This window comes from Bubalus kerabau, chromosome 11, assembly GCF_029407905.1.
Source record: "Bubalus kerabau isolate K-KA32 ecotype Philippines breed swamp buffalo chromosome 11, PCC_UOA_SB_1v2, whole genome shotgun sequence".
NCBI lineage: Eukaryota > Metazoa > Chordata > Mammalia > Artiodactyla > Bovidae > Bubalus > Bubalus kerabau.
Window position 1 is genome coordinate 96356856 of NC_073634.1, and position 15651 is coordinate 96372506.

At 39.8% G+C, this 15651-nt stretch overlaps 1 protein-coding gene across 1 annotated transcript; it reads right to left on the bottom strand.

Moving 5' to 3' along the window:
- Window positions 1-5418: 5418 nt before the first annotated feature.
- LOC129623860 (olfactory receptor 1J1-like) lies at window positions 5419-6429 on the bottom strand. Its single transcript, XM_055541766.1, has one exon. The coding sequence runs from the start codon at window positions 6427-6429 to the stop codon at window positions 5419-5421; it is 1011 nt and encodes a 336-aa protein (XP_055397741.1).
- Between the last annotated feature and the right edge of the window lie 9222 nt (window positions 6430-15651).

Genomic DNA, 15651 nt, shown 5'->3' on the forward strand with positions numbered 1-15651 from the left:
TTATGAACGATGTAGCAACAAATATTTTTGTGCATTACTTATTGTGTATAAGCAAGAGAGCATGTAAATTATATACTCAGAAGAAGAATTATTGGATTGTAGATGTGTATGTTCAACTTAATTATCACTGCTAAATCTCCTGAAATAGTTGTACCAAGAAGTCAATTTGAAAAGACTACATACTGTAGGATTCTAGCTATATTAGATGCTGGAAGAGGCAAACTGTAGAGAAGACAAAAATTTCAGTGGTTACCAGGGGTCCAGAGTTTGAGGTGGAAGAAGGATAAATAGAAGAGAGGGGATTTTTAGGGCAGTAAACTATTCTGAATGATAATATAATAGTGCATACATGTCATCATATATTTTCCAAAAATTTTAAAACTACAACACAAAGAGTGAATTCTAAACATAACTATGAACTTTAATAAAATATATCGATGATGGTTCACTCATAACAAATGTACCAAATGGATGTAAGATGTTTGTAATTCTCTCCCCCCATAAGGGTTGGGGAGAAGTTCCTGGACATTTTCTGCTCAATTCTTCTTAAACCTAAAACTACTCTAAGGAATACTCTATTAATTTTTTTAAAGTTATACAAATTTAAAACTCCATTGTCTGAGTATGAGAGTCCCTAATATTTTACTTCTTCAGCAATAAGTGAAGTGAAGTCGCTCAGTCGTGTCCGACTCTTTGCAACCCCATGGACTGTAGCCTACCAGGCTCCTCCCTCCATGGGATTCTCCAGGCAAGAGTACTGGAGTGGGTTGCCATTTCCTTCTCCATTCTTCAATGATACTTGATACTAATAAATTTCTAAAGTTTTTACAACTCTGGTGAGTAGAAAATTATATCTCATTGTAGTTTTACTTTCTATTTTTCTGGTAATTGATGACATAGAGCATCTTATCTTATGCTTATTGGATGTTTGTGGCAGAGATGGCTAGCTGTCCACCAGAATTTCTGATCTCTTTCCCAACTGTGAAGCTGGCTCTGGGAGACAGCTGCCACATTTCCTGCTAATCTAGGTGTGGCTCCGTGGCACGTCCTCCCCTTTGGAAAAGAATGTGTGCTATTTCCTGGCTGTAATTTTAAAGAAGGATGTGTGTCTTCTCTATTGTCTGGAAGCAGATTTATCTGCAGTCCTGAGAGATCGGTGGTCTTGGTCCCTCATTTACTACATAGTGAAATGCCATCTACCCACTAGAAAACCCACTTTGCAACATTTGAGCAGCCATCATTGTCCCTACTGGTACAAGATTTTCTTCTGTGAAATAAATGATTATGTCTTTTCCTGCTTTTCTATTGAGTTATTTCTCTTTTTTAATTGCAGTACAGATGGACTTCATATAATCTTAAAATTAATCCTTTGTCACATTTGTATATATTGTAAATGCTGTCCATTATTGGAAGCTTGCTACTTTTGCTTCTTACTTTCTATCCATGTCTTAATTTTAAAGTGATTAAAGTTATTAATGTATCATTTTGTGATTTGCATTATTGACTTTAAAGTGCTTCCTTGAGAAAGTCACCCTGAAAATGGCAACTGTTGTATTTTACAGACAACAAGAAAGGGATGTGACATCAGAAAAAGTGTAGGGTCTGAAGAAAGGTGGACTCAGATTTTTTGTCAGCATCATGAATGTGCATGCTGCTGCTGCTAAGTCACTTCAGTCATGTCCGACTCTGTGTGACCCCATAGACGGCAGCCCACCAGGCTCCTCTGTCCCTGGGATTCTCCAGGCAAGAACACTGGAGTGGGTTTCCATTTCCTTCTCCAATTCAAGGAAGTAAAAAGTGAAAGTGAAGTCACTCAGTCATGTCTGACTCTTAGTGACCCCATGGACTGCAGCCTTTCAGGCTCCTCCATCCATGGGATTTTCCAGGCAAGAGTACTGGAGTGGGGTTCCATTGCCTTCTCCATGAATGTGCATAAATAGTAGGAATACCCCACTGTAATATCCTCTAATACAATTTACTATAGGTGGGTCTACCTTGTACAGGGTAGAGTTGTTTAGCAAGATAATCTACAACAAGACAGTTATGGTATGTGGGTTAACTGACTGCCACAAACATCACTCCGGTGGGGGATGTTGAGAGTCAGGGGGGCTGTAGGTGTGCTGTGACAGGGGTATATAGGAACTCCATGCTTACACTCAATTTTGCTGTAAACCTAAAACTTTTCTTAAACAGTAAGATCTATGATTTTTTTTTAAAAAGACAGTTACGGTACTGCAGTGTCAGTGTCAATGTCTTTCAAACTCAAACATCAATTAATATCAACTGAACACACACGAACACTGTATGACGAACAGCTGTTATGTGCAAGGCATTGTCCAGAGTCAAGGGGAGGTTCGTGACTTTGGAAAATAGCAGCAATTGAATGTCTAGAGTAAAACCCATACTCCTGACCTTGTTAATAGAGCACAAGAGCCTGAGCTAGGTGTCATCAGAATAGAATAATAGAATATCAGTAGTATATCTCTTGCTAACAATTGAACAGGCTTCAGTTTTTGTAGCACTTTGGACATCCATGCCTCAGTAGTGTTTTGTTCTAGCATTTGGTAGTATATTGTGTGATGTTCAGTGTGGTTTATATGAAATATATCTGAATTTTTTAAAAGCAAAAAATGACTTCCCTGACTCATGTACATAAAGATAGTGTGACATTTATGTAGAAATTAAAAACTTTGTCTCTAGTTCTTGTTATTTTTTTTGCTATACCACATGGTTCATGGGATCTTAGTTCCCTGACAGAGATCAAACTGTGGCCCTGGGCAATGAGAGTATGGAGCCCTGACTACTGGGCACCCAGGGAATTCCCTGCCTTTAGTTCTTAAAACACATGGAGTTGTTTTTAATGCAGTAGGAAATAAAGATTTAGTTTAATGTTTCTTCATAGTAATAAGGAACTTCTAAAATTTAATTTTTAAAGAGTTCATCCTTTCTTCACTACTCTATGATAGATGTCCCTGACTAAAATTGAAAGTATTTCAATCTGGCAATTTCATCTCTATACCAAAAAATAGACTCAGATAAGTGATGAGTAATTTTGATGTGGAAGTATTCCATAAGGATTTGCTCAGAAGAGTAGAACAAAGGTGCTTGCTTAGCCAACTATTGCAAGAGCTGGAGAATGAAGGTCAGAGGAGTGGCCCTTGAAGGTTAAAATAGCGACAACTAAAGATTTCAGCCTAAAATGTAAAATAGATGGTTTTAAAAGTTTGATGGTTAGTAGCTGAAAAATCTCAAGAAATACTGACAAACTCCTCAAAATGTCTCAACCTGCTGCCATGCAGGCAGCTCTTAGAAGTCCACTGGGAAATTTCTGTGAACTTCACTTTTGCCTGTTTCTGCCTGTAATGTAATTACCTCCAGAAAGTAACGCCTTCTCCTTTTCTGCCTTCTAAATTTCTCATGAGTTCTCATTGCAAAGCATTAAACTTGAACAATACAAAAAGGAAAAATCTGGAAATGTTTCCAGCCTCACCGCTACAAGGAGGGGAAGACTTAGCAGTGGGTGATGATGATGCTAAATTCGCAACAGATAGTCTAGTAGTGCATAAGGACAAGAAAGGTGGGGTGGGGTAGGAGGCTGCAAGTCCTAGGAAGAAGGTGAAGGATGTGTGATTCAAAACCACCCCAAATGAGCCCATTTTAGATCAGCTAACCTTGTGTCTCAGCTGGTAAATAATCCCCCAGCAATGCGGGAGACCTAGGTTCGATCCCTGGGTTGGAAAGATCCCCTAGAGAAGGGAAAGGCTACCCACTCCAGTGTTCTGGCCTGGAGAATTCCATGGAGTGTACAGGTTTCAAAGAGTCGGACACGACTGAGTGACTTTCACTTTTCAAACTGCAGCTGGCCACAGAAGCATGAGTGAGACCAGCCACATCCAGAGAAACCGCCATTCTGAACTGAATCAGCCAAGCCTCAACCAACCCTCAGAATCATAAGTAACATAAACATTTTCTCCAAAAGAAACATCTTTACAAAAACCTCTCATGTCCTCCTCTTAGCACTTTTAGGATCTAACAGTTGAGATCTTTAACCTCCTTCTAGTTTGGGAGTCTCAGGAGTTACGAAATTGATTATTGGACATTTCCTATAAACATCTTCACTTTATGTCTTCCAACTCACTTTGGTACCTGGTGTCTATCAGATCTTGGTTCCTCAGTTGAAACAGCCAGTTTGTTGTCCTGAAACACACTGCCTCCTCTACCAGTGATCATCAGGGTGAGATAGAATGTGTACGTCTGGATAATTCTGATTTGTTAAGTCTCAAGTAAAGAGACATCTTCTCTAGGAAGCTTTTCATGTATCCTCTGCCACTAGGCTGAGATAACTATTCCTCCCCAGGACACAGTGTCCCACATACATGACTACAGTCCTTGGCAATTCCAATGCAGGAGATGCAGACTCGATCTCTGGGTTGGGAAGATCCCCTGGAGAAGGAAATGGCAACCCACTCCAGTATTCTTGCCTGGAGAATCCCATGGACAGAGGAGCCTGGTGGGCTACAGTTCATGGGGTCGCAAAGGACATGACTGACCAACTAAACAATAACAACAAACCACTCTGGAATCAGACAGCCAAGTTTCAATCCTTCTTTTCACCGACTGTGATCCTAAAGTGTTCTCCACCTCTTTGAGCCTGAGTTTCTTAACGTGTCTCTGAGGGTTGCTGTCGGGATGAAAGGAGAAGATTTTATCACATAGTAAATTCTTTGACTGGCACCTGAAATGATAGAGGTGACATTTATTTTGTTGTTGATTATCTGCAAGGGTCTTGGAAGAAAGTTAGTGTGGGTTATATTCCTGAAGGACAAGAGAAGTACATTTATTATGGGAAGAGAAAAATCGAATATGTTCTAGGGAACTTCCCTGGTGGTTCCACTGCAGGGGATGTGGGTTTGATTTCTGGTTGGGAAACTTAAAAGATCCCACATGCCTTGCAGTGTGCCCAAAAAAATAAAATAAAATAAAATTATTTTTCTTTCCCTGCAAGTTCTAACAGGACTCAGGGTCTCTGGATGCCTAGGTGTCTGGGTGCAGGAGGAACCATATTCTCACCAAAATGGAAAATTCTTTAGAAATGGGGATGTGAACATTCAGGCACATTTTATAAAACTTTAAAATCTGGGGAAGAGCCAGCCCTGACAGCCTCCATTTAATGGCACCAGCCAAAGTGACATAGCATCCCCAAAGTATTTTCCAATCCCCATTAACCAAGAAAAGAGCAAATTAAGTTCTATAAAGCATATCCCACCTTATTATTCCCCCAACAAGTATAAGAATACTGTCAATAAAGATTTCTGAGTGACAGCTACGAAAGGAAGACAAGGGAGCCATGTTTTCAATAATTTGTATTTACATGTAAAAATGGAATCACAGGGACTGTTTATAAAGGAAAAGTAAATATCAGTTGGAAGAATATGTTCTCTTGCTCAAGAGTTTTCTCAAGGCCCCTTTCATGTCTTTATTTCTCAGGCTATAAATAAAGGGGTTCAACATGGGAGTGACCACTGTGTACATCACTGAAGCAATTATGTTACTGTCATTGGTGCTGTTGGATGATGGAAGAAAATATACACCAATAATTGCCCCATAGTAGAGAGTCACTACTGAGAGATGAGAGCCACATGTGGACAAGGCTTTGCAGATGCCCTTGGCAGAGGGTACCCGGAGGATAGTGGCCCCAATATGGCCATAAGAAACCAAGATGCATACAAATGGAAACATAATGGCTGTTAACCCTGCAGTGAAGATTACCAACTGGTTGAGGGAAGTGTCTGAGCAGGACAATTTGAGGAGGGCAGCCAGATCACAGAAGAAGTAGGGGATAGTGTTGTCAGCACAGAATGACAGCCGGGCTAGGAGAAGGGTGTGCAAAAGAGCACAAGCACAAGCAATGATCCAGGATCCAAGCACCAGCGTGACACAGACACTCTGGCTCATGATGGTGGTATAATGCAGAGGGTGGCAGATGGCCACATACCTGTCATAGGCCATCGAAGTGATCAGGAAGCTGTCCAAATCACCAAGGAGTATGAAAAAACATGTCTGTGAAAGGCACCCTGCATAGGGGATGGATTTGCGCTTAGTCTGCATGATCACGAGCATCTTAGGGACAGTGACAGATGAGAAAGTAATATCAGTGAGGGCCAAGTGGCTGAGGAAGAAGTACATGGGGGTGTGGAGGCGAGAGTCCAGCCTGATGAGCAGGAGGATGAGCAGGTTGCCCAGCACCGTGATCAGGTACACGCCCAGGAACAGGGCAAAGAACACACCCTGCTGCTCTGGCCGGATGGGGATCCCCAGGAGGAGGAACTCGGACACGCTGCTCTGGTTCTCCACGGTCATCAGCTGGAGGGGATTAGTAGGGAAAGTTGAAGGGAAAAGGTGAATGTCTTGGGATACTAAGGTGATCATCGTGGCAGAGCATGATAAAGATGTTCTTTTGATTTAGGGAAGGTCTTCATCGATATTTTCTTATATTTGTACCATATTTTGCTGGATAAATGTAGCAAAAGTGTAGGTTTCTTTCTCAATCTGGTGCCAGACCCTGCGAATGACAATATTTACAGTTAATTTTTGTTAAATAATATCTTTATTCACTGTTTTTATAGCTTCTGTGTAGTAACTGATGTAATATTCTTCAGAATGGGAGTTAGGTAGGCACTATTAATATTATTATTTACACTTTCCAGATGGGGTACCTGAGGCAGACAGTCTCACAGACCCTGAGGTAAGAAGGGAAACTGGGATTTGGACCCAAGCATTTCACTAGGAGTCAGACACGACTGAGCGACTTCACTTTCATTTTTCACTTTCCACTTTCATGCACTGGAGAAGGAAATGGCAACCCACTCCAGTGTTCTTGCCTGGAGAATCCCAGGGACGGGGGAGCCTGGTGGGCTGACATCTGTGGGGTCGCACAGAGTCGGACACGACTGAAGTGACTTAGCAGCAGCAGCAGCATGTTGACTTCAGAATTTGTGCTCTGGAAGCAAAACAAATTATTTGACATCAGAAGTCTCTTTGCCCTTCATAATTTTGTATGTAATAATATGTTTAATTCTGCATCCTCTTCTTCTGTACACCCTCCATGATTACTTCTAATTTGTTCATTGGTTGTAGACCTAGAATCTATCAAAGACAATTAATGCATACACATTGTAAGTTTGTTGATCAAATACAAGATGTCACATCCAATTAAAATTTAATGGCAGTCTCTTTAAGAAAATTACATCAAGGATCATTGGAGTGCATGTGTCTTTTTGTTTTTGATACAACATTTAATCCAAATTAAAAGTTTCCATGTATTTAGAATATCCAGTTTTCTTTCTTTCTTTCTTTCTTTTTTACTTTACAATGGAGTGCATGTGTCTTTTTGAATTATGGCTTTCTCAGCATATATGCCAGTAGTGGGATTGCTAGGTTATATGGTAGTTCTATTTCTAGTTTCTTAAAGAACCTCCATACTGTCTTCCATAGTGGCTGGATCAATTCATATTCCCACCAACAGTGCAGGAGTGTTCCCTTTTTCCCCACATCGTCTCCAGCACTTATTGTTTGTAGATTTTTTGATAATGGCCATTCTGACCAATGTGAGGTGCAGATATAGAGAACGGACTTGAAAACACAGCAGGAGAAGGAGAGGGTGGGATGAAACTGAGAGAGTAGCACTGACATATATACATTAGCATGTGCAAAATAGCTAGCTAGTGGGAAGCCGCTGTACAGCACAGGGAGCTCAGCTTGGTACTCCATGATAGAGTGGTGGAATGGGGTGTGGGAGGAGGCTCAGGAGGGAGGGGATATATGTATACTTACAGGTGATTCATGTTGTTGTAGAGCAGAAACTAGCACAACATTGTAAAGCAGCTATCCTCCAATTAAAAAATAATAAATACATTTTAAAATACTAGTGTGAAGGAGGAAATAGATCAGCAATAGGGCTGCCACTGTTGGGGAATTGGGTGAGGAGCGTGCTGTGATGGGGGAAGAATAAACAGTGGTTTGGGAACAACAAGCAAGTTGTTAAAAGGTTGGACAAGAAAAAAACCAGAAACTTACATCAGGTCTTGTTCAAGACCCAGGATTAATCCTAATCATTCAGGGGCCCCATGTTATTTATTTGCTATACAGTATGACAATCAAATAACACTCTAAAAGCCAAATGTAATTTTAAAAAGGAATTCTAGTCTTTTCCAGTGTCTCTAAATAGCCTATGAGATATTTATCTACTTACCCAAATCAGTATTTATCCAAATTTCTATGAATATTTTAAAAAGAGAAGGTAAAAATTCACTACAGCCTATCAAACATTATTATGAAGCTATACCAGTTACAACAAATGATATACCTTCAGAAGCACAGATCAATAAGGCAGTGGAGAGGAACGGAGAGTCTAGAAACAAAGACACATTTATAATGAGGACATGGCCTCACCATCACTCTGTCAACTGGATTCCAAAGGACACCATGTACCACCACTTCCCCACCCCCAGCTGAGTGAAGGAACAGTGTATTAACAAATCAACCTAATCCAGTAGCTGAAAATTCATGTCAAATGATGTAATTTCAATGATTACAGCAAAGGAGCCAATGGTTTCCCAATAATGTGGGAATGAGATATCAGATTACTATATCTAAGAATTCTTTACCTTTAAGTCTCTTGAGAAACCTATATGCAGGTCAGGAAGCAACAGTTAGAACTGGACATGGAACAACAGACTGGTTCCAAATAGGAAAAGGAGTATGTCAGGGCTGTATATTGTCACCCTGCTTATTTAACTTATACGTAGAGTACATCATGAGAAACACTAGGCTGGAAGAAGCACAAGCTGGAATCAGGATTGCCGGGAGAAATGTCAATAACCTCAGATATACAGATGAAACCACCCTTATGGCAGAAAATGAAAAGGAACTAAAAATCCTCTTGATGAAAGTGAAAGAGGAGAGTGAAAAAGTTGGCTTAAAGCTCAACATTCAGAAAACAAAGATCATGGCATCTGGTCCCATCACTTCATCTATTTCATGGGAAATAGATGGGGAAACAGTGGAAACAGTGTCAGACTTTATTTTTGGGGGCTCCAAAATCACTGAAGATGGTGACTGCAGCCATGAAATTAAAAGATGCTTACTCCTTGGAAAGAAAGTTATGACCCACCTAGATAGCATATTGAAAAGCAGAGACATTACTTTGCCAACAAAGGTCCGTCTAGTCAAGGCTATGGTTTTTCCAGTGGTCATATACGGATGTGAGAGTTGGACTGTGAAGAAAGCTGAGCGCCGAAGAATTGATGCTTTTGAACTGGGGTGTTGGAGAAGACTCTTGAGAGTCCCTTGGACTGCAAGGAGATCCAACCAGTCCATCCTAAAGGAGACCAGTCCTGGGTGTTCATTGGAGGGACTGATGGTGAAGCTGAAACTCCAGTACTTTGGCCACCTCATGTGAAGAGTTGACTCATTGGAAAAGACTCTGATGCTGGAAGGGATTGGGGGCAGGAGGAGAAGGGGATGACAGAGGATGAGATGGCTGGATGGCATCACTGACTTGATGCACATGAGTTTGAGTGAACTCCGGGAGTTGGTGATGGACAGGGAGGCCTGGCATGCTGCAATCCATGGGGTTGCAAAGAGTCGGACACGACTGAGCGACTGAACTGAACTGAACTGAAGTCTCCCAGAAACAGATAAAATATAGTTTGCTACTTAGTCCTAGAGGCAGAAGCTTTTCTGGTCAGATTTCTAGCACCTTGGACCCAATCCCAACCCCCAAATCTTCATGGAGTGTGGGAAATGAGCAATGCAGTACTCTCTCTAATATTCCCAAGATTCAGATTTTGGGGGACAGTTTTTCTTGGGGGAACATGCAGAGTTATGCCTGTGTAGTGTGATTTGCAGATCAACATTGAAACTTCTGTATCTCTATCCAGAATTCCACCCTTCACAGGCTGCTGGTACCTAAAATTCTTTCAGTTAGATAAAAACTTAAAGGTTCCAATTATAGATTAGGTTTAGAAATAAGTAATCCTGGGAGAGAGAGCCATAGGGATTCATTGAGACAGAATGACTGGGAACTGTTCATATTTGGGGGCCAGATTTGGGTGGCTGAACAAGGGCACTGACCTCTTCAGACAAAGTGAGGAGGGATAAAGCGGGGAAGTGCAGGAAGAATAAGAGCAGAGGCTGTAGACACTGAGGGTCAGTTTACCATCTTTCCAGTTTGGCTGAATGTATACCATAGGGCTAGAAATAGCCAGATTGTTAACAAAATCTGATCTGGCACTTGATTCACACCAGGTGACTTTCAAATACTCTTTACTTCTTCCCTAAACTTCTCAAAATAGGTATTCAGATCCTCATTAGAGAGGTGAGCATTGAATACAAAGGTATTCAGATCCTCATTAGAGAGGTGAGCATTGAGACTCAGTGATAAAACTTGCCCAGTCTTATAGCACCAGTATATGGTGACCCTGGGATTTGATCCCACGTCTACCTGGCTTCAAAAATCATATTCTTCCCACTGTATTACATCCCTTCATTAACTATATCCTCAGATAAGACAGTACTTGCTGTCTAAGAACATTCAGAAATACCGGGAAGTAAATCAGGAAGTTTGAGGATGAGTGGAAGATTTGTGGTTTCAAGATAAGTGCTTAGATGATCATGTCAACGATACTGATAATAAAATTATAATAACAATCATCTTTTAGCCACATATCTATATAAATATAGATCTTATGTTTATAAAAATAATCATCTTATAGCCACATATCTATGTAAATAACATGGACCAGCTGCTGTGATGTACTTTATATCATATCATATCTAAAAGGACCACAAAAAGGCATCATTCTCACTTAACAGTTGGAAAGTTGGACTTACAAGTGTAAATAATTTGCCATAAATCATTCAGCAAGAAAATGATGGACAGATCATTCGGTTCCATATTTATCTGATTTCAAGCACGTGTTCCCAGTCACCATGCTACAATGACTCCAGAAAAGTCAACTGACAGAAAGGAGACATCTGGATACATATTCCTCAGTAAAGAGAAAAATGTAAGATCTGTTATTTCCCCCGAAGCTTTTGAGTGGATATACTGCATCAGTCCTTAAATAAATAATCAGAAGTGAATAGAGAGACTAGAAGACCAGCTACTGAATTTGTAAAGACAACTGCTTATAAAATGAATTTCTCAGGGTCCCAGTACAAAAGCAGATCAAATTCTGATCAGTATTTTTCATAGGCTACCTGATTTCTATCAATAAGTCAAAGGTTAAGACAATTATGGTAAACATCTATTGGAAGTAACATCCTGTAGCCGATAAAATGAATTCGTTAAACTTATAATATGATTTTTGAAGGAACTTAACAGAAAGCTTCCCAGGTGGCACAGTGGTAAAGAATTCATCTGCCAGTGCAGGAGACACAGGACACTTGGGTTCGATTCCTGGGTTGGGAAGATCCCCTGGAGTAGGAAATGATAACCCACTCCAGTATTCTTGCCTGGAAAATTCCATGGACAGAGGAGTCTGGCAGGGTACAGTCCATGGGGTCACAAAGAGTCAGACATGACCGAGTGAGCACACACACATGTTTACTACTATTTGCAAAAAAAAAATACTGATTATATTATTATTATTAAACCTGGAAGGTTGTGCTCTCAGCTTGCATGCATGCCAGATATCCATTGTGAAAAAGAGAACAATTTATTAAAGGGGAAGGTATAAATGCCAAGGAATTACGGTTGTTATGTCTAACTAAGTTATTGAGATGACACAACAAAATTATAAAGTGCTAAGCACAGTATAATCATCTTCCAGATTTTGTACCAGACCATTCATTCATTCACACACACACACACACACACGCGCGCGTGCGCGCGCACACACACACACACACACTACTGAGTGAAATCTACAAATACCACCCTTACCTAACTCAGGAGTGATGAATTCAGCTACTCTGAGCTCAAAGGTATGACATGACTGAAGTGACTTAGCATGCAGCATGCAAGGGTATGAACTAATTTTTCATTTTCTGTCCAAAATACTTTGATCTGGAAAAAGGAAAAAGTCAGGCACTCAGTCTTGAAGTGGGAGGAGGTACACTCTTCTTTTCACCAGATCCAAGGCAATGACAAAGGTATCCATTTTTAGCAGCTAGGTTGGGACCCAGGAGAACAAAGGTGCCAATTTCTCGCAAGGAACAATTTGGGAGTAATAAATGCACTTCCCTTAACCATTCCCAGTAGATGTATCTTCTCCAGATACTACAGATAGTCGATTCCTTTGGGAATACAAATGAGGACTCATTATTTCAGATTCATTTTAAGAATGTTTGCATCTAGGAATTCATTTAACCCTCTCAATCATTTTTGAGGTAGATAGTAGCTTTCCCATTTTATTGCAATGCATACGTTCTTGGTCGCTCAGTCATTTCTGACTGTGTGGCCCCCTGGGCTGTAGTCCACCAGGCTTCTCTGTCCATGAGATTTTCCAGACAAGAATACTGGAGTGGGTTTCCATTTCCTCCTCTAAGGGATCTTCCCGACCCAGGGATCAAACCTGCATCTCTTACGTCTCCTGCATTGGCAGGCGGATTCTTTACCACTGAGCCACATGGGTAGCCCTTTATTGAAATGAGAGTGGCTCAAAAGAAAACAGTCAAATGAGGATTCAAACACAAACAAGCTAACTTCACAACTAAAGCCCTGTTCCATTGCACCATAATGCCTCTCTTCTCACAGTGGGCTCTGAATAGTGTGAATTTCTTCCTTCCACATTCAGTCCGAAACTGGGAGGAAAGTTGCTATTAATACTTGTCTCTGAGGAATAAAGACATTTAACAAAGAATCATTCGTTTCATCTCAGAAATATAATTTTTCCTTCTTATAGAAATAATTGTACACCTGTGGCGGATTCATGTTGATGTATGGCAAAATCAATACAATATTGTAAAGTAATTAGCCTCCAATTAAAATAAATAAATTTAAATTTTAAAAAAGATATAAATTATAGACTCTTGACTCTTTTAGAAGAGTCAAGTTCACAGGAGAAGCTGCAACAAGATGTAATGATGGTTCTCAGGGGCTGAGGTTCAAGTGAAACGAGAAGACATAAATCAATAGACATAAAATTTCAGTTAAGCAACATGAATAAGTTGTAGAGATCTGCTATAAAATATTGTATCTGTACAACAATATTATACTGTATACGTTAAAACACGTTAAGAGAATAAGTCTCATGCTAACTGTTCTTATCACAATAAAATAAACATTAAAAATTAAAAAAAGAAAAAGAAATAATTGACTCCATACAGGGATTTTTGGGTGGTCAGTTGTGACAAATAACAGTAGTTGGCACACAATTAGGGCTTAAAATATATTCTTTAGCCATAAGTATTAGTGTGAGAAGCCATCAGTGTCAGAATCTACTCCATTCAGACTGGCAAAAATAAAAAAAAAAGAAGAGATACAGAATCAAGTGGAAGAGATAGCATTTTACTCAATATTTTCCAACAGTGTTTGTTTACTCATTGATAAAAATATCGTATAACTACTATGTGTCAAGGGTTTTGTGAGGGACTCTGAATAAAGATTTGAAAACACATTTCTTTTCTCTAAAAGAGCTCCCGATCTAGTGAGCAGGAGAGACAAAATAGTGCGTGTCAAGTGTTGTAACAAAAGCAAGTGATGAGAGTTATGCGAGCACAGAGGAAGAGTGCCAAATCCAAATTCAAGAAGTTAAGTAAGGTAGGTTTTAGGAAGTTACAGATAAGCAGAGACCTAAGACAAAAAACAAGTAAAAGATGACATGAAAGTGTGAAGACAGAGCACTTGAGAGAGAGAAAAATAGAGGAACAGGAAAAGGCATGGAAAAGAGAAAAGGCAAGAAATTCAGGAAACTACTCAGGAAAATTGAAAGGCTGAAATGTACACCTCATCAGGGGAAGAAGTTCAGGATGTGGCAAGAGAAATTAGCAGGAATGAATGGTGCAGAGCCTTGGAAGTCATGTTGAATTATTTGCACTTTTCTACTCTTTGCCCTGTACTGAAAAAAGCTTTCCTTAGGATTATAATTAGGAAAATGTCGAATTGTGGTATAGTTTTAAAAGATAATAAGTAGTTATAGCTTAGTTTCTGTCAACAAATGAGGGGTAAAAGTCACTGTGGTATACTCCCATTGGAATATTATGTAACTGTTAAACTGATGTTTATGAAAATTTTATATGTCATTTTTGAAATAACAGAAAATTTGTATATAGGCATATTTACAACTATTTGCAAAGATGCAGATTATTATCTTCTTAAAACCTAGAATCATGTGCTCCTAAATGTTAAATAAAGTATTTTGTTGTTGAGAGCAGAGACATAAATGTATTTAAAAAATACTTCTGGCCATAATATTTATATAACCCTGCCTTTCCTTTATAAGTATTACAAGTATTAGTTTTGTGAACTGTTGCTGAGTCATGGGAAAGGGAGAGTCCAGGAAGAAAAATCCATGGGTTGAGAAACTTTAAGAAACGGATAGGGACTTCCCTGGTGGTCCAGTGGTTAAGAATCTACCTGCCAATACAGGGGACACAGGTTCAATCCCTGGTCCAGGAAGACTTAACATGCCACGGGGCCATTAAGTCTGAGAGTCACAACTACTGAAGCCCAAGGGCTCTAGAGCCCATGCTCTGCAACAAGAGAAGCCGCTGCAATGAGAAGCCCAAGCACTGCAACTAGAGAGTAGCCCTTGCTCACCACAACTAGAGAAAGCCCATATGCAGCAGTGAGGACCCAGAAGGGCCAAAATTAAATAAATAAAAAATTTAAAAAAAAAAAGAAGAGAAATACAGGTTGAATAAAAGGCTGTCAAAGATCATCTCAAGCTGTAAACACCACTTTGTCCTGTGTACCTCACTCCTAGCGATCACTAGTGGCACAACAAACGATCATCTTCTTCAAAAAGTCAATTTTAAAGAATCTGAAGCTGTTCAATTTTGAGTCAACTTTTCTGGGTCGTGTGTGTCAACATCCTTTCCCATTTCCAAGTTTGTTTCCTTTGTGGGTTATTTTTCATCTATTTTCTTTCCTTCTTCCCCTCCTTCCTTCTTTCTTCCCTTCTTTTTTTCCTTCCTTGAGAATTGTTTTTATTTGATGTAACCAAACCTAAGTTTGTCAAGAAAGCAACAAAACCTCTAAAGAAAAAACTGCCTCTTGCCAGTTTGCATTGCATGATGACCACCAGAGAGATAAAACACAAAATCATTTCCTTTGGGTTACCTGGTGGGTATAGCCCAATAAAAGCCTTTTGAGTGGGATAGAGTTCTAAATTCTCAGACACCACTTGGTCATTTGGCTACCTGGACCTCACTGGAACCAGTAATTTTTTAAAAATAACTCTCTAGAGTTTATCTTACACCAAAATGTGAATAAAGCTGGGAAATAGAACCTGAAACAGAAAGAAGACTGAGGGTGCCTGAGATTCTTCCTCCATTGGTTCATTCTATAAGATTCCAACACAAACATCCTTCCCATGGGACAGATTTCCTAGAGGAACCAAGGGGGAAATTGGGCAATTAACCCAAGTCTGATGGACATCTTTAAACTGTAAACTACAAGTTCATTTCCCCATCCCCTAGGGTTCC

Excerpts from the sequence above, each read along its gene's own strand:
- LOC129623860 (XM_055541766.1), bottom strand. The coding sequence starts at position 6,429 with ATGATCACCTTAGTATCCCAAGACATTCACCTTTTCCCTTCAACTTTC.